This window comes from Leuciscus leuciscus (assembly GCF_965113295.1).
Source record: "Leuciscus leuciscus genome assembly, chromosome: 17".
NCBI lineage: Eukaryota > Metazoa > Chordata > Actinopteri > Cypriniformes > Leuciscidae > Leuciscus > Leuciscus leuciscus.
In genome coordinates this window covers 4,113,562-4,135,677 of record NC_138741.1, presented here as the reverse complement: position 1 = coordinate 4,135,677, position 22,116 = coordinate 4,113,562, and the positions used below count along the sequence as shown (strand labels likewise).

General features: G+C 38.0%; 2 protein-coding genes across 4 annotated transcripts in view; both read left to right on the top strand.

Moving 5' to 3' along the window:
- Positions 1 to 11,615, top strand: part of gdf3 (growth differentiation factor 3) — a 19,410-nt gene extending 7,795 nt beyond the window's left edge. The window contains exons 4-8 of one of the 3 annotated variants that reach the window (XM_082143855.1): positions 2,354 to 2,543; positions 6,758 to 6,819; positions 7,564 to 7,720; positions 9,001 to 9,198; positions 10,609 to 11,615. In XM_082143855.1, the coding sequence (XP_081999981.1) occupies positions 7,693 to 7,720; positions 9,001 to 9,198; positions 10,609 to 11,426 (1,044 nt within the window). In that variant the 5' untranslated portion in view covers positions 2,354 to 2,543; positions 6,758 to 6,819; positions 7,564 to 7,692 and the 3' untranslated portion in view covers positions 11,427 to 11,615. The other 2 variants (XM_082143856.1, XM_082143854.1) reach the window with 2 other exon arrangements.
- A 2,658-nt stretch (positions 11,616 to 14,273) lies between these two features.
- Positions 14,274 to 17,353, top strand: bmp2a (bone morphogenetic protein 2a). Its single transcript, XM_082143852.1, has 2 exons — positions 14,274 to 15,438; positions 16,395 to 17,353. Exons 1-2 carry the CDS (start codon positions 15,108 to 15,110, stop codon positions 17,219 to 17,221), a joined length of 1,158 nt encoding a protein of 385 aa, XP_081999978.1. The 5' UTR covers positions 14,274 to 15,107; the 3' UTR covers positions 17,222 to 17,353.
- The last annotated feature ends 4,763 nt before the right edge of the window (positions 17,354 to 22,116 follow it).

Sequence of the window (22,116 nt, the reverse complement as noted above, 5' to 3'; positions counted from 1 at the left end):
ATATGTATATGTTGGGGCTCTTTACTCTAAATGACGCCTGTATCTGTCCTTATATTTACTTGATTTTTAATCTTTTTTCCCCCTTTTATAGGGATTCTGTAACTTGATTGGTTGAGCATATCGTTCACAACAGCAAGGTCATGGGTTTGATTCCCAGAGAACTCACAAACTGGTCAAGTTTATACATATACAATGCACTGTAACCGTAAAGTCACTCTAAAAAAATCATAAATTATGTATGTCTATGAATATTTAATACAATATTGAAGGGCATACATAATGAAAAAAAAGTAAATATATGTTTATTTACATTTATCATTTATTTTAGGACCAGAAAACATTTAGTCCCAATCTGAACACTGAAAGATCAAGCTTAAACAACAAATGATTATGATGAACAAATATTTTATATATGCATTTGACATACGCATTTATGCAAAGCCACTTTAGTTGCATTGAAGGTTCACATTTCATCAGTTCATGTTTTCCCTGGGAATCAAACCCATGACCTTGCTGTTGTTTGAGCTTCAAGAAGGTATGTTTAAACAAAACCATGTGGCGGATGATATAAAATATGAAAATATTTGTATTTCTAGTTTTGTATTATTCACTCGACCCACACAATTACATCAGTCACTAAAGATGTGTAGGGCAATAGAGTTGCTTTTACACATTTTATTTCTAACAATAAAATATTCATCTTTAAGTTTAAGTACAAAGGCAATAAGTTCAATAGAGCATGACATATGTTCAGCAGGTCTTCATGAGGGCTTCAGGCCTCTGGGGACAGGTGGAGAGGAAGGTTTTTGTTGATGGGATTCTGCTCATGGTGGTCTGGGTCAGTTAAACAGCCAGAGGAGACACACACACACACACACACACACACACACACACACACACACACACGTGTGATGTTCTGATGGCCGCTCACAGATAAAGTGATAACTGCTGCTTTTAACCGGTTCCTCTTCATCACTGAATTATTAATAAACGCTGTAAATCCTGTCAGGCGAGCTGTCAACACAACAAACTGTTGTATGAGATTCTGTATGAGACTCCAGATGGTTCAAGATGATAGAACAATATCTTTGTCATTTTTGTGTATCAGGTTGAATGAATGTTTGCAAAAAGCTTCTGTGTTATTTTAGAGGAAGGATCCATTTTCTTATGAAATCCACATATGGGTTATCTGTTCAGTAGATGCCATGTTATGGAGAATATAGAGAAAGAGAGTGAACATTTTTACATGGTAATTGAGGGAAACTGAGTACCTTTTTAAAAAACTGTTATCGCTCATGTTTGCATCAATCTTTTTTGTTATGACAACTTAATTTGAAATTGTTCAACCAACAATGTGCATTGAGTTAGAGGAAATTAATTATTTGTAGTATATGCACAAAAAAAAAAAAAAAAAAAAAATATATATATATATATATATATATATATTTGAACATTATGATTCATAAGAAGGTTTGCTGCAGGTATATATATATATATACTTAGGAGGTACTGGCTTTGGGACGAACAAAACCCAAAAGATTACATTAGAAGAGTTAGTGAGCTACCATAAACTTGAAAAGGAGGGAAAGCTTAAAAAAAAATATATATATATATATATATATATAAGCTAACACTGCCGTTCAAAAGTTTGGGATTGGTAAGATTTTTAAAATAAAGTTAAAATTACAATAAGTCTCTTCTGCTCACCAAGGTTGCATTTATTTTTTTTAAATACAAAAAAAAAAACTGTAATATTGTGAAATATTTACAATTTAAAATAACTGACATGCAAAATGTGCTGTCAAATCGATTAATCACATCTAACTTAAAAGTTTGTTTATATATATATATATATATATATATATATAGTATATATATATATATATATATGTGTGTGTGTGTGTGTGTGTGTGTGTGTGTGTGTGTGTGTATATGTATGTGTGTGTGTGTGTTTGTATATTATTATAGTATTTATATTATATATATATATGAGTTATGACAACTTAAGTCCATTGAGTTAGAGGAACTTAATAATTTGCAGCATAGCTTTACAAATTGTTTAAATTAAGTTTTGACTTAAGTTGTGGCCCTGGAACCCTTTAATCTTACATGTTATAATCAACAGCAAGTTTAGCACATGCTACATGTAACTTACTGTACTTGGCATGTAAATCTAATGAACAAATAAGATATAACTTGTCACTGACATTAGCACAATCATTGGTTATAGAGTCATTTTAGTGTATTATTTCATAGAATTTTTCATCTGAAACCATGCATTTATTTTAGAGTGGTTGTGAAAAAAAAATATCTTGAATCTGTTTATTTTGATTCTAAAATATTGTTTCAACAGGAAGCACCTGCAGCAAACCTTCTCATGAATCATAATGCTCAGAAATCAAGCACTGCTTATGTGAATTCTCTCATGAACTAATCTGTAAGCAGACCTGTAAACAGCCAAACGTTGCATCAAAACACCGGGAAGGAATGATTAGGAATGATTTTGGGTCTTTCCAGCAACCACCCATTGCCGTCTTCCACCGGTAAGCTAAACGCTGCATCATGGTGTGTGTGATAAAGGTTGTTATCTTCTTCATCCAGCTCACAGATGACCCAGCGAGGGGCCAGACACCAGATGATTGTTTGTGGCATTGATGTAACGTCTAGAACAGCTTCAGTCTGTAATTATGTGAAGGAGACAGACACGCTGAAGAGGAATATTCCTGAGCATGTAAAAAACCTGATGTACACTCGTTTCTACGCCCACCTGGCGAAACCGATGAAACATTAAAACATTCAGAAACTGAAGATCGTACAGTGAAACATCTCAGTTTTGTTTCTCGCCAGCTGGAGTTTCTGTGGTTAACTCCTGCATCAAATACTCGAGTCTGTTGTAATACTCAGATGCATGACCAATACTTATTTATACAGTCATTTTACTGAGCTTATGTCTTGTCTTTACTTTCATTGCAGGTCTCGGGTTTCATATGGTGGTGGTTAGTAATAGAGATGCGTATATGTTCAGAATGGCATACTAACTAATATTTTTGCAAGCAAGTAGTAATCCAGCATTCATATATGTCATAGGTCATGTCAAGTCTAATTTCTATAGCGCTTTATACAATACAGATTGTTTCAGTGATAAACTGGAAAATAATGATTCTGTGATGCAAAATGAATTCAGTTCTGCTGTAAAGCAGCTCAAGATAATAGTGTCGTCATTCAGCTGAAGTCAGTTCAGTGTTGATTCAGTTCTGTTCAATATCTGTAAAGATTCACTGATGAAATGAGTTTAATTCAGCTATAAGCAGAAGACAATTCACTTTGATTCAAATTCAGGTCAATAACAGTGTGTCCATGTTTCAGAAATAGTCAATTATGAAACAAAAACGAATCAGCTACGTATAAAACATAATAGGTCAAGGATGAGATATATAAAATAAAAATAAATGATATTCTACTCATACAAAATAATATTTAAATACTACAAAATAGTATTTATTTCATATGATGATGGACGCACACATGCATGTCATACAGTAAAGAGATCATGTGTCAACAATGGACAAAGCTACATTTAGTAGCCTTCATATTTGCATATTGTTTATTGTTTATTGTCAAAGTCTGTGTTTGCATGGGCAAGTCCTGTCTGCTTGAATGGGGAAATCCTAAAATATCAAAAACTTTCCGAACTCACAATAAAATAACACATTTCAAATTAACAACAGAATCGGACATGAACTGTGGCTCTTTTATTTAAGGCGGGACTTCCCATTCATAAGTAATATGAGTGCACCGTCTTTGAATGACTTTAGTATTGTTTAACATATGAATTTTTTTTTAGAAAATAGCAGCCAGGATACAGTATATACTGCACACCATTCAGTTCACTAGTCTTCCATTTCGAACATAACCAATATCAAGCCCACTTCTCCCTAACTCATTAGTTGATAAAACTGCCTAACGACACTTTACGATTGGATAAAAATGTGGAATATTTATTCTTAGTATTTATTTCTGACATCATCTTTGAAGTTTGCTGAATTAAACATGGATCATGATGGTCATGTGACAATACAGCAGCATACTATTGGAAATGTTTATTGTACTGTTAGAAATAATAGTGTTCAGTAATTCCTTCATAACATGGCATTATTATTATTATATTTAAATTAAAGTACAACCATAAATTCTGTCAGTAATTACTCTCCCTCATGTTGTTCCAACCCCGTAAGACTTTCATTCATTTTCGAAACACATATTAAGATATTTTTTAGTAAATCTGAGAGCTGGCTCACTCCTCCATAGGCTTCTCTGTAATCGAGATCTGCCATCCCAGAAAAGTTAGTAAAGACATCGTTAAAATAGTCCAAGTGACTACAGTGACTCAATCTTAAGTTTATCAAGCGACGAGAATACTTTTTGTGCGCAAAAAAACAAACAAAAAATAACAATTAACAAAAAATGAAAGCTTTAGCATTAGTTCTGCCAGGAAGATTTAATTACTACATCACTTATTACCTTCACATCCATCCAATCATGTCCTAATACTTGCTGTATAAAAGATCGGTACTTGTTTGAGTTCGCAGATGCTGACGCAAACAATTACCTCTACCTTCCCCGGGGGTCGCCTGCGCCCCTGCCTTATTAATAATTGCTTGCTTGGCTGTCAATAAATTAGTGCTTTGTTACATCATTCTGTCTCCCGAGTCTTTCTGGCAGAACTGAGAAGATGATGCAGATGGGTCTGATGTTGTGTTTAAAATGGTTCTAAAGTGTGCATTTGCTGGATGTCCGAATCGTGAGAAACCGACGAGAAACGTAAAAGTGCCTTACCAATGCCGCAAAATGAATGGTTTACCTTTCACACTTTCCCATCAAGAGATTGCGTGCATCCTCTTCTCAGTTCTCGCACATACGTCCCAGCTCTCGTGAGCTCACTCAGAGGCCCGCACGGAAGAAGTCGTCATTTTTGTTTTGTTTTTGCGCACACAAAGTATTCTCGTCGCATGATAAACTTAAAGGGGTGGTATAATGCCCTTTTCACAAGATGTAAAATAAGTCTCTGATGTTCCCAGAGTGTGTATGTGAAGTTTTAGCTCAAAATACCCCACAGATATTTTTATATAGCATGTTAAAAATGTCACTTTTTGAGGGTGAGCAAAAACGCACCGTTTTGTGTCTGTTCCTTTAAATGCAAATGAGCTGCTGCTCCCGGCACAGGGGGCGGAGCTTCAACAGCTTGTGTCCTTTTACCTCACACAGACGCACTGAAAATTTCTAAAACTTTTTGCCTTTTATGTTCAAACCGGATTCAGACAATGATGGAGAGACTCAAGAAGAAGTGACAACATGTAGAAGCAACAGGACATTTCTGAATGGTTAGTTGATGAATGTATGAAGCTTATGTGCAGTTATCTTCTAGTCATTGATTAGCATATTCTGTCTTGATAATCTATAAATATAATCTATGTTCCGGGGGCGGGGTTTATGTAAATTTTAGGGTTGGTGATGTCACTAACCCGGGAGGAATGTGGTGTAGTCTCTACCAGCCGTTTGTTGTAGTTCTTAAAAAGCGATTTCTTTAAAAGCAAATATCTCCCTTTGCTTTGATCTTTGAGCGTCATAACTTTGCAGATGTTGTTTCTGCTCAAACAGCAACATTACACACTAACTAAAGTTAGAAAAGTCAAATCGTAATCAACCACCCCTTTAAGATTGAGCCACTGTAGTCACTTGGACTATTTTAACGATGTCTTTACTAACTTTCTGGGCCGGCAGATGAAATAACACAGAAGTCTATGGAGGAGTGAGACAGCTCTCAGATTTCATCAAAAATATCTTAATTTGTGTTGAAGATGAACAAAAGTCTGACGGGGTTGGAACAACATGAGGGAGAGTAGTTACTGACAGAATTAATATTTTTGGGTGAACTAACCCTTTAACTTACATTTCTTTCAGCCAGTTGCCAACATTTTCATCTAGTTTAACGTGATGTTCAAAAATAATTAAAACTAAATAAACTTGAACTAATGAATTAAAATGTTTCAAAAACTAGAAAATGCATTTAAAATATAGACAGAAAAGACAAAAATACTCAAAAAAAATACTTTAAAGTTAAAACAGAAATAAAAATCCTATAAAATCCCATTCAAAATATTAACAAAAACAAATATACACACAATATAAACCCATACATATATGTATGTATTTCTATTTCTATATAGATGTGCTTCAGAAAGGTGAAAAGGCGGATAATATGAGCTTCAGTATAACTCATACTTGACCTCTAGGGAGATGTGGGTGACAGTCATAATTTGAAGGGGAAGGTAAACAGTGAAAGATGAGCTTTCTGTGGCTTAATTCGCTCAAATTCCCCATTACACAGAATATATTTCCATATCAAGTGAAACATGAGATTTGAACAACATCATGACGGTGATCCTTACATCAGTTTGAGGAATATTCTCCGTGTCCTGTGTGTGTGAAACTGAAGATCAGGAGGGAAACCTCAGAGCACAACGTGTGTTTGTGATGAATGAAGGGGTGAACACAATGTCATGTTATTCAAACGGCCGTATTTCATATCCTGACTAGACCACACACACTATTGTGTTTCCAGTCACAATGCTAGCTCTGTAACCTCACACCGTGCTGGAAACTGTTTCTTCAACATTAGCATTTTGCATGTCATGTTTTTAGCATATATGTGTTTTTAACAATTGCAGGGTTTTCTTTCTTTTTTTTTTTTTTGTAGATTTTGAGATATATGCTGTTTTCTAAAGCCTTATAACAGGCACGCAAAGGCTATTCCAAAAGGTAAGCAGCAACTTTTTCTATATTAATATTTATTTATTTTATTTGTATACATTTTTTTATGAAAATATATTAGATATTTATATAAATATTTTCAGTTTACAAAACCTATTTCATTCCCATATATATTTGTATTAAATATATTTAAATACAAATTAAATATGTTTTTTGGTAAAATTTTGGTAAATATAATTATTATTATGATTATGATTATTAAAGAATAACAGTAATAATAATCATCTTTTTTTTGTAAATAAATACTTCCAAAGCTGGACATTTCATTCCAGTATTTATTTGTACTTTATTTTGTAAATAAATATATTGTTATTGTTATTAATAATAATCATCATCATCTTTTTTGGGAAATAAACATTTCCAAAGCTTGACATTTCATTCCCATATTTTATTTTTATAACTATTATTATTGTGATTGTGATTCTTATGATAATAATAATCATATTTTACCAAAGCTTGACATTTTATTTCCATTTTTTTTTTTTTTTCTGTTCGCGGCTCACTGTTTTGTTTTGTTTTATTTTGTTGTTTTTGTGTTTTGTTTTGCGCTAGGCCATTTTTGTGTTGTTTTATTTTGTTGTTGTTTTTATTTTGTTTTGCCTCTGTTCACAGCTCACTAGCCCATTTTTATTTTGTTGTTTTGTATTGTTGTTTTGTTTTGCCTCTGTTCACGGCTCATGGCCCATTTTTATTTTGTTTTGTATTGTTGTTTGTTTGGTCTCTGTGTTTCAGTCAGTTGAGCAGATGGAGCGCCGGCCCAGAGTTCAGTCTGGATCCTGTTATCAGTGACGGCCTGATGGATCAGTCGTTGTGTTTCGTCTTCACCGATGACTGCAGGAATGTGTCTGATGAAGAACAGGAATGATGCTGCAGTGTTGCTGTCTGATGAGTGCATGGGGAAATGATTTCTGATCATAAATCCAGCATCACAAAAACAAAAAAAACATTCAGAGGTCAATCAGACTCGTTTGTGAAATCTTAAATTAAATTTTTTTTTTTTAAACAGATCTCTTTAATATTTCCTCTATAGAGTTTTAGAATAAAACCCATAATGGGCTTTATGCACAGCTACACTACTTCCTGAACTTCAGCCAGCTCTTTGTTTCCTGTCTGTCATTATTGGACAAACTGATTAATCCAGGTGTGTCTGATTATTGTTACTGAGGTCAGGCACACCTGGATTAATCAGTTTGTCCAATAATGACAGACAGGAAATAAAGAGCTGGCTGAAGTTCAGGAAGTAGTGTAGCTGTGCATAAAGCCCATTGAGCTGCAATCAAAAATAGATATGTTGATATAAATAAACACAAAGATTTCTCATCAAATTCTTCAAGATAAAATGATAATGATTGAGAATGATTTTATTTCTCTGTAATCGACTTTTGTGTCTTTTAGGTTGGGGATTAGGCGTTGATTATTAAATTACACATCAAATTGCAAATCCTAAATTGGATGAAACACAATAACTCATTAATCAGTTGTTAAAAGTCACAGAATTTGTTTAGTCTTTCTTTCTCTTGTTTATATTTTCCTTTTCTTTTTCATATTTATCTGACTTGTGCTATATTGTGAAAGTTTGTATTTATGTATATGATATACATACAAATGATCACATTATCACACATTTAAGTAACTTAGTATGTAATTCAAATACTACCATGGTATTCTCATGGTACAGCTACAAAAAAACTAAAACATGGTAATACCATGGTACTTTTTTGTATTTTGTGTGTGTTAGTGTGTTAAATATATAAAAACTGCATTGTCAGAATGTTGTTTACATTTTTTTGTTGTTGCTTTTTCCTTGTTTTTACTGAAAATAAATAAGAAATACAATTCAATTCAATAAAATTCAACAAAAAAAAAATGTAGAGCTTTGTGCCAGTATCTCAATCTGATCCCTTATAAACATCAAAGGCATTGTAAACAATTTGCATATCAATGACATCACCCCCACAATCCATCAGTCCTGTCGTTATCTCCTCCAATCAGCTCACAGGTGTTAATCTTCACTGGTCTGGCCATCTGAAGCTGATCAGCCGGTTTAAAGTCTCAGTCCGGGCCGTGAGGTCTGTTTGACTGTCCTGCTCATGTTAATGATGGTGTGTGTGGATCTCAGTGTCCTGTTTTTAATGTTAAGTTTCTGTTCTCCTGCTTTTATAAACACAGAAAATGTTAATGTGCAAGAAAAGCTGTTTTTAAGCTCCATGGGTCTCTCCAGTCGACCGAAACCGTCCCATCAGGCTCCGGTTCCCTCTCTGCTGTGGAAGATCTTCAAGAAGAGCACCTGGACGTCCCACACTGACCCGTGCGTGGTGTCCGAGTACGCCGTCCGAGGAAACATCGTGAGGTTCATCCAGGACCAAGGTGAGGCCTTGAGGATTTGAGTCAACCTTATGTTTAATCATATGTCTTAGTTTTTTATGGGAAGCTTTTTTTTCTTTTTTTTTTAAGGGGGCAGTTTTCAGAATTAAACCAAAGTGAATTGATTCAGAATTGATGCCATCGGTTTTATTGTCCCGTTCTCTAAAAAGTTTTCTTGGGAATCATTGCAATCAGTTTAGTTCTTTCCATGTTAGTTTTCTGTAAAATCTTTTTTTACAGATACAAATTGTAAAACTTATGACTTGATTCTCCAGGAAGTGACATCATTATGGGTGGTTGGACATCATTAAGCATTCATAAAGTTAGTGTAATCAGACTTTTACACCCTTTTATAGAAATAACACCACAGGTACTGGTCAGTTTTGAGATTTTAGGCTGTTATATGCCTTTCAGACTAATAGGAAGAAGAAAAAACTCCAAAATATACTTTTAAGTGTTTATTTTATGCACTTTATCTGTTTGTGTCTGTAGATTTAAATTACAATACATATCTTTAAAGGTTTAAAAAAAAAAATTTCTTCTCCTGTACATGCACCAAAATGTACAGTTTTATTCCTATCTATTCTGAGTGTTTTTACTGAGGGGTTTGTTAGTAGGATATCATTCACTTGATTTGATACAACATTTCATTCATAAAAATATGGTGAACATGTTTTCCCCCTGCCGTTGATAGTGTTTTCTGATTTACAGAGCAATAAAAAGAGATCAAAAATCCCCTCTGTAAAAACCGGTCTCTAATATCACAATAAAAAAGTAGTTTTGAACCTGGTGTCCTCCAGTGTTCAGATTTCTGTTATGGAAATGTATGCAAATTAGTGGGTGTTTAATTAGATAATGCATCAGTTGCATATCTAAACATTTCAGAAAACCTACAAAAAACACAACTTGCATACATTTTTTTTTTTTTTTTTTTTTTTTTGTGCAATTCTTAATGTAACCAGTCAACTGGGAAAGTACACTCAAAAAAAAAAAAAAAAGGTTCAACGGAATTCTATATAGAACTCTAGGATTCTCAACTCAATTTTAAAGAACACTTTATGGCAAAAAAGTTCTATATAAGGGGAAATGTCTTAAATGATTGCATAATGCTTTCATGTTTAACAGGTTATTTCAAATGTTTCTAGTGGTAAATGAGCTGTTTAATTAAAACAATTCTTTTTTTTTTTTTTTTTTTTTTATGAATTAAAAGTAAATCCACAAAAGGGTCCCATGAAAGGTTCTATATATGGAACACCTGACTGAACCCTTTAGGGTTCCATATACAGAACCTTTTCCTATAAGTGTGGTGATATTTATTTATTTTACCCTATTGATCTGGGGTGTCTTGTCCATAATAATAACCCTTATGTTACCAAATGAAACCCTATGTTAACCCTTATGTACCCCAAACAGGTAGTGTGATCTCCGCTCCGGCCGTCCACTGCTTTAACTGTGAGAGGAAGCATCTGTTTTTCAACATGTCGGTGCTGGAGGATGTTGAGCAACTCTCCTTCGCGCAGCTGGAAGTGAAGTTCAAGCAGGACCTGGCTCACCTGGGACAGCATGTGTTCAGCGTGGACCTGTACAGGGTTTTAAGGACCACGCTGAAGGGAGTGAGTCCCGAGTCCAGCCGTAGATTACTCCAGTCTCAGTCTCTCGGGCCGGGTGCGCACGGGTCAGTGCTGGTCAATCTGACAGACCTGGCTGAATCCTGGAGGAAACCTGGGAAGAACTACGGGATGCAGCTTGAGATGCAGCTCACGCATCTGAGCAACATGCTTCAGGAGCACGCGTACGTGAAGAGCGAGCAGTTCCCGGAGATGCACACGTCTCTGGTGGTGGTGTCGCTGAACCCGCTTCAGTGCAGGTCCAGGAGAAAGAGGAGCGCGGCGTATTACTTACCTGTGACCCCCAGTAACGTGTGCAAACCCAGGAGGCTTTACATCGACTTTAAAGACGTGGGCTGGCAGGACTGGATCATTGCTCCTCAGGGATACTTAGCCAATTATTGCCACGGCGAGTGTCCGTTCCCTCTGAGCGAGAGTTTGAACGGGACCAATCACGCCATCCTGCAGACGCTGGTGCACTCGTTCGACCCTAAAGGAACGCCTCAGCCCTGCTGCGTTCCCATCAAACTCTCTCCCATCTCCATGCTCTACTACGACAACAACGACAATGTGGTTCTTCGACATTATGAAGACATGGTGGTGGATGAGTGTGGATGCAGATGAACTCATTTTAAACGTCTTTCTCAAACATTGATTAAAAGGTTAATGGTGTTTTAGAGTTGTTTAACAATGATAATGTGGAGGTTTTTAGACATGGAGGACATTATGGGATAATGTGGATGAGGGCAGACGGAGCTGTGACGTATGTGTTCAAAATAAACATTTTATAATAAATTGCTTTTTTCCATCAAACATGGTTTAAGTGGTTTTTAATATATTAGACTAGAGGCATGTTCATGTTTAATGATGTATTAGACCTGGATGGTAATCTGTTTGGAATATCCATGTTACAAGGACAAATTAAATTCCTAGTGTTAAATTATATGTTGGTGGACTTTGCAATCCAGACAAAAAAAAAAAAAAAAAACAGGAAAAAAAAAAAGTAATTTTGTGAATTTTATTACAATCTAAAATTATGGTTTTCCATTTCATTATACACTGCTCAAAAAAATTAAAGGAACACTTTGAAAACACATCAGATCTCAATGGGGAAAAATGTCATGCTGGATATCTATACTAATATGGACTGGGTAATGTGTTATGAACGAAAGGATGCCACATCGTTTGATGGAAATGAAAATGATCAACCTACAGAGGATTGAATTCAAAGACACCCCAGAAATCTAAGTGAAAAAATGATGTAGCAGGCTTGTCAATTTTGCTGAAATTTCATTGCAGCAACTCAAAATGGTACTCAGTAGTCTGTATGGCCCCCACGTGCTTGTATGCATGCCTGACAACGTCGGGGCATACTCCTAATGAGACGACGGATGGTGTCCTTGGGTATTTTCTCCCAGATCTGGACCAGCGCATCACTGAGCTCCTGGACAGTCTGAGGTGCAACCAGGTGATGTCAGATGGACCGAAACACAATGTCCTAGAGGTGTTCTATTGGATGTAGGTCAGGTGAGCGTGGTGGCCCTTCAATGGTATCATTCCTTCATCCTCCAGGAACTGCCTGCATGATCTCGCCACATGAGGCCGGGCATTGTTGTGCAACAGGAGGAACCCAGGACCCACTGCACCAGCATAGGGTCTGACAATGGATCCAAGGATTTCATCCCGATACCTAATGGCAGTCAGGGTGCCATTGTCTAGCCTGCAGAGGTCTGTGCGTCCCTCCATGGATATGCATCCCCAGACCATCACTGACCCACCACCAAACCGGTCATGCTGAACGATGTTACAGGCAGCATAACATTCTCCACGGCTTCTCCAGACCCTTTCCTGTCTGTCACGTGCTCAGGGTGAACCTGCTCTCATTTGTGAAAACCACAGGGCACCAGTGGCGGACCTGCCAATTCTGGTGTTCAATGGGAAATGCCAATCGAGCTCCCTGGTGCTGGGCAGTGAGCACGGGGCCCACTAGAGGACGTCGGGCCCTCAGGCCACCCTCATGAAGTCTGTTTCTGATTGTTTGGTCAGAGACATTCACACCAGTGGCCTGCTGGAGGTCATTTTGTAGGGCTCTGGCAGTGCTCATCATGTTCCTCCTTGCACAAAGGAGCAGATACCGGTCCTGCTGATGGGTTAAGGACCTTCTACGGCCCTGTCCAGCTCTCCTAGAGTAGCTGTCTGTCTTCCTGGAATCTCCTCCATGCTCTTGAGACTGTGCTGGGAGACACAGCAAACCTTCTGGCAATGGCACGTATTGATGAGCCATCCTGAAGGAGCTGGACTGCCTGCGCAACCTCTGTAGGGTCCAGGTATCGCCTCATGCTACCAGTAGTGACACTGACCCTAGCCAAATGCAAAACTGGTGAAAAACAGTCCGAAAAGATGAGTAGGGAAAAAAATGTCAGTGGCCTCCACCTGTAAAACCATTCCTGTTTTGGGGGTTGTCTCACTGTTGCCCATCTAGTGGACCTGCTGTTAATGTCATTAACACTAAAGCAGCTGAAACTGATTACCAACCCCCTCTGTTACTTAACTGACCAGATCAATATCCCAGGAGTTTAACTGACTTGATGATATTCTCTGATTAAAAAGTGTTCCCTTTATTTTTTTGAGCAGTGTACTTTAAAATATAATTTATTTCTATGAAGCAAAGCAGACTTTTCAGCGTTATTACTAGTTATTACACTTCATTCTAATATGCTGATTTGATATTCAGTTATTATAAATGTTGGAAACTGTTGTGCTGCTTATTTTTTAATTACATTTTTGGAACCTGTGATACTTTTCAGGATTCATTAATGAATGAAAAAGTTGAAAAGAACAGCATTTATTCAAAACAGAAATCTTTTCTTACTTACTGACCCTAAACTTTTGAACGGTAATGTTTAATGTTACAAAAGATTTCTATTTTAAATAAATGCTGTTCTTTTTTTAAAAACGTATTCATCAATAGCATTCATTTTATTCACCACTCACCTTTTACATATTTATCTTGGGGCAAGTTGTCATGTTTCCTAAGATGCAATTACAAAACGATGATTTTATATTTGTTACCTTATTTTTTCAGTCTTGGGAATATATAATAGACTAAAGTGTGACAACTAGCCCCGGTCCCTCCTTTGACATCAAACGTCGTTACTTCTGTTCTCCACAAGTTGGCGCACTGGCTCTGAATATGAGCGCTAAATAGTGAGTGTCTTTTTTTAATTTATTTTTATTTTTTATTAAAGTTATTTTATTTTATTTTTATGGATCTAAATATATCGTTAGTAATAATAGGTGATAGAGTGAGACTGATTAAAATGTCCAAGAGAGATTTAATGCCTTATGTTGTATTCAATTTAATAAGCAGTAATAGAGTAAATCTGGAACTTTCCATATTTTTCCCCCTGTTACTTAATTAGATGATGTCTGAGCTCTCCAAAGGAGCATTTGACCACACGGACCCCTTGATGTCCAAAGGTGATGAATTCTGTCATGACATCAGAGAGTTAAACCTAAAGACACATGAGGAGAGAGAGAGCGCTGTTGCACACTTGCGCACTGCGCGTAAAGGACACACGTACCCAAACCCTCGCCGCGACGAGTTGCGCTCTTCGCAAAGGAAGAAACTTTTGTTTGGTCAATGAAGTGGACTTTTATATCTTCTACAGCTTGTCTTAATACAGTAGTGACGGTAGAATATGTGTAAAAAGAGGCGGGCGTTCTCCTGGAAATCTCCCACTGTTTTCTCCAGATAAACAGCTTTTCCTTGGTGATCTCGAAGATGGAACACAGTGAAACGGGGAATTATAAAAGAGGAGCAGCTTTATATGAAAACCTGCATTGATCATCCTATATGCCATGAACAGAAGATCAGCTGCGCGTTTGGAGTTTTAACTTTATCTGGACTTTATCTTCAGGTCCTGCACTTGTACACCTACGGAGAAGCGTGCAAATACTCCGCTGAGCTCGATTTAGCCTCCGTTTTATTATTTGGAACGTTGCTCATGTGTAAAACCAGATTATTTAGAAGAGTTCGAATGTTCAATTTTTACACTTTGTGTTATTTTAAGTAGAGCGCAAATCTAGTATTATGACAGACTTGGACTCATGGACCTTCTCCTATCCAGATGGATCTAGCGCAGGTTTGCGTTCCTCCTTAAAGCCGCTCTTAAGGTGGCTTTGATGCACGAAGGATCCTCCAAACTCTTACAATGGCTCACTTAAACACGGAATATGTTCCCATCTCCTGGCCCGAGCCCATCTGATCTCGTTCGTCACTGATCTGTCAGCTTTAGAGTGATCATGGTCTCGTCCGTTGGCGCTCTGATGGTTCTGATGGTCACTCAGGTGTTCTTTGGAGGCTCCAGTGGACTCGTACCTCAGATCGGCCGGTCCTCTCTGTCTCAGGATGTCTTGCATGCTTTTGAACTTCGACTTCTGAGCATGTTTGGACTCAAACACAGACCCAGTCCCAGCAGGTCTGCGGTGGTTCCGCAATACATGATGGACTTGTACTCGATGCACTCGGTGAACGCGGAGCAGAACAACAGCAACAGACCCAAGGGTTCACTAGGGAAAGCCTCAGAAAGATCTGCCAGCCGCGCAAACACTATCAGGAGCTTCCATCATGATGGTAAGCAAGTGTTTACTTCACGAATTCTTCCTCTCCACCTTCCCTAAATTCCTTCTTTCCTTTCTTATCTGCTTTATCCTTCATTCCTGACAGGAGTTGACATTATCTGCAGGTTATTTAATGAGGAATTGGCAGTTTATTTGTATAAAATCCTATGTTGAGAACACATTTTCTGTACTCCCAAATTTTTCTTAAATCATTATATATAGAGTGTGTATATATATAGTGTGTGTGTGTGTATATATATATATATATATATATATATATATATATACACATATATATATATATATATATATATATATATATATATATATATATATATATGTATGTGTGTGTGTGTGTGTGTATATATATACGTGCATGTATATGTGTGTATAAATAAATAAATATATAAAGTCATTTTAATGGCAAGTCATTTTAATGGCAAAAAGTGTCCCAATCAGGCTGAATTCACCCTATCTATCTATCTATCTATCTATCTATCTATCTATCTATCTATCTATCTATCTATCTATCTATCTATCTATCTATCTATCTATCTATCTATCTATCTATCTATCTATATATATGGGGTACATGTCCTCATACTGTCTAAACTGTATATACAATAGTTTTGTATATTTTTATTTATTTGTTTGCATTGTAGAGTTGCAGGTGCTTTTTTAACTTAAATGTTGAATGCATATCCTAATTCTGTGGCTTGTCTTAGATGACATTAAAATAAACTAGAAATGCCCCTTGTGTTAGTTTACCACCTCTGAAGTAATCATGTCGTGATAATTGATCATTTTTAAGTGTTTTAAACCAGTGTGTAGAGTAAGAGGTCAGTAAAAGTCACATCCTGTCAGTGAGTGTAAACACTAAGTTTGTCACAGTACAAGGAACTGGCTTTGATTCAAACAGCCACAAACTTCCCATATATTTATTCCAAAATTGTTTTGTTTTTCTCCCAGAATCCACGGAGGATCTGTCCAGTTCGAGCGGAAAGACGACTCAGCGGTTCCTCTTCAACCTGACCTCCATCCCGGGCGAGGAGTTCGTGACGTCAGCGGAGCTAAGGATTTTCCGAGAGCAGATCGTGAGTTCTCCGAGCAACGGATTCCACCGCATTAACATTCACGAGATCATCAGACCGTCCGCTTCCCTTCAGGAACCCATCACGAGACTCCTGGACACCAGGCTGGTTCAGCACAGCTTGAGCAAGTGGGAGAGTTTCGACGTGAGCCCCGCCGTCACGAGGTGGACCGCAGACGGACGGCCCAACCATGGCTTCGTGGTGGAAATAGTTCACCCGGACCAGGACTCCAAAAGACACGTCCGGGTCAGTAGGTCCCTGCACGACAGGGAGGACACGTGGTCCCAGATGAGGCCTCTGTTGGTGACCTACAGCCACGACGGCAAGGGGAACGTGCTTCACTCTCGCGAGAAGCGGCAAGCGAGGCCCAAAAACCAGCGGAAGAAGCACAAACAAAACTGCAAGAGACATTCCCTGTATGTGGACTTCAGCGACGTGGGGTGGAACGACTGGATAGTCGCGCCGCCGGGATACCATGCCTTTTACTGCCAGGGCGAGTGTCCGTTCCCACTGGCGGACCACCTGAACTCCACCAACCACGCTATTGTACAGACACTGGTGAACTCGGTGAACAGCAACATTCCCCGGGCCTGCTGCGTTCCCACGGACCTGAGTCCCGTTTCTCTGCTCTATCTGGACGAGTACGAGCGGGTGATCCTAAAAAACTACCAGGACATGGTCGTGGAGGGCTGCGGGTGCCGCTGAAGTCTCCACACACTTTATTTTTCCCAATACTAAACTTTATTTATAATAAAGTAAAACACATATTTTGGAGAAGTATATAAAGATATATTTATGTTCACTATTGGGAAAATAAATATTTTAATCAGAGTTAAACTAAGGTATTTTCTGATGTACGTTTCGCACATGAAGTATTCGTATTCTGTATTTATTTCTACCGCACTCCTTTTTTAGAGAATAGTTTTGGTAGCACTTTACAATAAGGTCTAACATTATGCATTAACAATGGGCAATACACTATTTAATAATCTTTAACATTAGCAGCTGTTCATGGTTAGTTCAGGTGCATTAAATAATTAAAATCAACTATTGATTTTAATAATGTATTAGTAAATGGCGAGATTAACATTGAGATTACTAATTGTTGTTTTCCTTATTGTAAAGTGTTACCATGTTTTTAATGCATAATCAAAGAAAACAATAGCTATATGTCATTAATAGTTACTATGTTTCTTCAAGCAATGCAAAATGCAAGAGCTACTCGCCTATAGGTGGAAATGCATTAAATGCAGTAAAAGCACTTAGAGGGTTACCATTGGAACGGCACTGGCCGAACTAGACCGACTTCCATTAAAACAATGAGCATGCAGCACTGGAATGCCAGTGTTTTAGAGATGGGTCTTTATTACGCAGCAGTAAATGTGAATGCACTTATTTCAAACCAATGTGACAGGTAGTTGACACTGAATGCTCAGGAAATTAGCCGGTGTGAGTTTAGTCCCACAGTATGAGCTCTTGAAATTGACCTATTGCCTGGAGACAATGACTATTGTGTTTCTTCTCACAGGTCCTTATGCTTTGGTAGCGTAAAGGTGTCTTCCTCCAGCTTTATACTGAAGTCAGCTTATTGAGTCTGGCTAATTAAGAGCCATTCACTACATGGTGCTCTAAAGTCGAGAGCTAGGAAGTGTTTAATTAGAGGGACGTTGTTTAAAACGTGAGGATTGCCATGTAATTAAGTTGCCCAAAATAAAGAGTGCAGAATGCAAAATGTATGCGTTGACAGAAACAACTACAACATGATCTTCTGTTAGGCTAAGCTTAAAAATCTTTAATTTGAAGTCAATGAACAAAATAGAATTTGATCCATAAACATGCTTTTATCTGTTAGTCCAGCTGGAGGTTGTGTATGCTTGAGTTTCTGATATTTTACAGCCAAAATCAGATGCATTTGTGAAAATATGACTCTAGTCTAATCCAGAGTTTTATATGCACCAAAATTGAAGGAGTACATGCTCTTTAGCAACATCTACTTATCCTGTGTGAATCATTCTCCACTTTGGCCCTAGAAAATATAGCCTTTTATTGGGTTGTCTTGAGGTTAAACACACGTCAAAGGAATCGCAACTTGACTTTCTTATGGATCATAAAGCAGGACTGTGGGAAGTACAGCTTTCCTCGCGCAGGCAGGTTTCTCTGAAATGTAACGTGTTATGCACCGCTGGTAAAAATGCCTTGATGTCGAACTATTTGAAAATGGACAGTTTGAGTTCATTAAGGGGTCGGTAACAGTATGGTGCTGTGCTATAGGGCATGTGGACGCTTCAAATGAACATGTATGGTTTACAGATGTTGGGAGAGACACACCCTACCTATCAAGATACTGGTTACTGGAGAACGATACGCGCAGGCAGTGCTTCAGCTCGCAGATAAAACCAATCGAATGCTTCATGGCAACACGCAGATGTTATGATGCCCTGCATTCCTGTGGCATTCCAGAGATAAGGTGGCCAACACGATCGTCTTTATGATTCATAATTGGTATGAGATTGCTTTAATGACCGAGATAAGAGCAGAGAATCGTCCTCTCTGATGGCAGGAACGATAATAATCACCTGCTTCACATATGATTCACAGCCAAACACGTGGAAATATCGCTTTGACGTGTGCCATGCCACATTCTGACCTCCATCTGATTGGAGAATGATTACAGTGTCTAAAGAGGAATAACTTTTGGTTAATAATCATGTCTGGTTTTCTAAAACATGTTCTTACTGCTTGCCATCAAAAAACACTTTACTTGAAGCATTTATATATAATGCATTATACAAGTATTTTAATGCATTGTAATGCACCTTTTAAAAGATCTCATGAATAATTGTAACCACAGTTATAATACATTATACATATTTCAAGCAACCAGTGTAACTAAGTAATCTGCAAATATAATGCATTTTACCTTTGATTACATATAATGCATTACAATGTAAATGCATTATGCTGTAAGGCTTCAAGTAAAGTGTTAAAAAAAATTCTACAATTTAGTTTATCTGCATGTATTTTGCAAATGATGTAATGCAGTGAATCTCACCTGGTTTTGCTTCAGGATCTAGAATATTTCTTTAAATTATTTTTGGAATTTGGATGCTTTCATGCTTCCAGCAGCCAGTAACGTACCTCATAAAAAGCATTGTGTTCAGTCCAAACCATGTTTATCTTAATATTTAATGTTGCCTTGATCATACTTTCTGGTTTTTGAGGATGAGGGCATGTCGCACAACCTGTCAACATCGCATCTGTCTAATTTGACTGTGTTTGATTGGACACACGACCTTTGACATAAACAACAAAAGATATGGGAGGTGTTTTCTCCTCCCTTTTAAACACCGATAAGCCTGTTTGTTTTGCTATAGTTACACTATGCACGTCAGTGACCCGATCCGAAAAGACCCACTGATGCTATATGAATTCAAGCATGTATCACAATGCCGTCAAATACAGTCAGTCACGTGACCCGACCCTGCACATGCGCACGTGCGATAGGCTCGGCTGGAACACCAGCAGGCCTTGATTTCAGGCGAGTTTGATGGAGGGAATTTGTCCTGAAGCCTTTCATTTAGCTCATAACCGTGAACCAGGAACTCATCTGGACTGCATTTGCACCGTAGGGGCCTGACCACAGCGCAAGGAAATCATAGACCCAGAATTGCAGTGCTGCAGAGGCAGTGGCCAATTGCTGGTATTTTTATTTACTTCAGGAGGCAACGCGTTAATTTATATGCGTGCAAACATTAAACTTTGAATAGTCCTCGCAAAGCCAGCACCAGAAAATAGGTTCATGCCTGTGAGGGTATTAGACTCTTGCTAGTTTAATTGTTTGTTTTCATTGCCCAAGTGTATAAACTTTGCATGAGCCAGCGAGTGTGGAAACTCCTCTCTCATGATGCATTACAGTGTGTTCGCGCGCTGCTTGAATATAATGTGTGGACTCATGCGCAGCTGTGGGCAGTGGAGATATTCCGTCATCTAAGTCCTGTCTTGCAATGCCATAATTTCTGGACATGCAGACTACAGAATGATTCTGTCTTTACTGTATATTTACTCAATAGCAGGCCATACGGCTTCATAAGGAGCCTGAAAGGTTTGTACTCCTGCCATGGCAAAAGAATAAATATAGTTTGGCCAAAAAAAGTGAGCGAGTTGTCATTTTTATACTCGCAGAATCTTCTGCGCTCTATACAATGGGGGAGGTTTATGTTGGTTTCTTTCTTGTGGTCATGGGAAAGAACAATAAAGGATTAGTTTACCCCCAAAAATTCTTTACTCACCCTCACGTTGATCCAAACCCAGGATTTACTTTCAACTGAGAACACCAGATGAATGTTCACATTGGACGTTCTTCTAAAATGATACAAAAAATAGGACAATTTCAGCTCTGCTGTATAATAAGTTGGCATTGATTATGAATGTTTTTGCTTGTGATGTTCGTCATTTGTAAGTTAGTCTCAACGCCTCAACCGTTGGCTGAATATCTAATGCATAAGGCACACAAAATGGGAAACATTCCAGGAGTTTCAAAGTCGTCTCTGATTGGTTGAATTGTACAGGATTTCCGGGAGACGCGTGTGTTCTTTAACTGTGAAGGCAAACCCCCTCATGGAAGAAGAAAGCCATAATGTTTACAGCTGTAAGGGTGAGGGCTTATCAGGATCAACTAAATGCTGGATTTTCAAAAGTATGTTAAGTGTGTAAAGCTCACAGTACTCTTTAAAATACGTCCAAAAGTTTCACATACCTGTCTGTAATTGTAGGGGCGTCGACTTTACATTTCCACGCCCCTAAACATGACACAGAACTGTGATTGGTTGCTGTACATGTCAGTCACATGGCCTCTTGACCAATGAAAGCTGTGATGAGTCCAGAGCTTCTGCTGTCAGTCATGAGACTATTTTGCAAGAAGCATCTGCTATATGAATAGATGTATATGATGCTTCGAGTGAGGAAGAGACCCAAAGTTAAGTTGTTTTTCACTGAAACTCTTCCCCTCCACCACTTCTCTCAAATCTCATGATTCGTGCATTACACCACCATGGCACTGGCTCTCGTGCATCTAGTCACGCTACGTTTGATTGCATGCATGCACAAATGAGATCACATTTGAGGGATTCAAGTCGTATGGACTATCTTGAACGTTTAAAAACTTTGTCTTTGTGTTGCATGGGAGAAATGGGTTCGGAATGAGGACCGTGAGTAAATGGCTGCATTTTTTTTCCTTAAAGAAACCCACACATTTATTTAGCAATAATTGAAATCACGTGTATTGTATTGATCTCTCTGACATTTTTTTCCTTGCGTCTTGTAGAGGAAGTGTGTTTACATTCCAGCGGTCAGAGTAAAGCCGTGGGTTTGTTCAGCATCGTGTCCAGGTGCAGAGGGATCGCTCAGGTAATTACAGAGGAAATTCCCTAACCACAGTGACACAGCCGGGTGATGAGCTCGCACTGTGTCATTTGACTATTCTTACGCATAAATCCTCAAATACCACCCTGTGCATGAGTCAAAAGGGCCTGTTTGCTCATTGAACACGCCCTTCATCTGAACTTACTCAAAGTTGCTTCTCTTTGATGTGCCATGATCTC

Coding starts and splice junctions, on each gene's coding strand:
- bmp2a (XM_082143852.1), top strand. CDS start 15,108: ATGGTCTCGTCCGTTGGCGCTCTGATGGTTCTGATGGTCACTCAGGTG. Junction 15,439..16,394: donor CAGGAGCTTCCATCATGATG/GTAAGCAAGTGT, acceptor TTTTTCTCCCAG/AATCCACGGAGGATCTGTCC.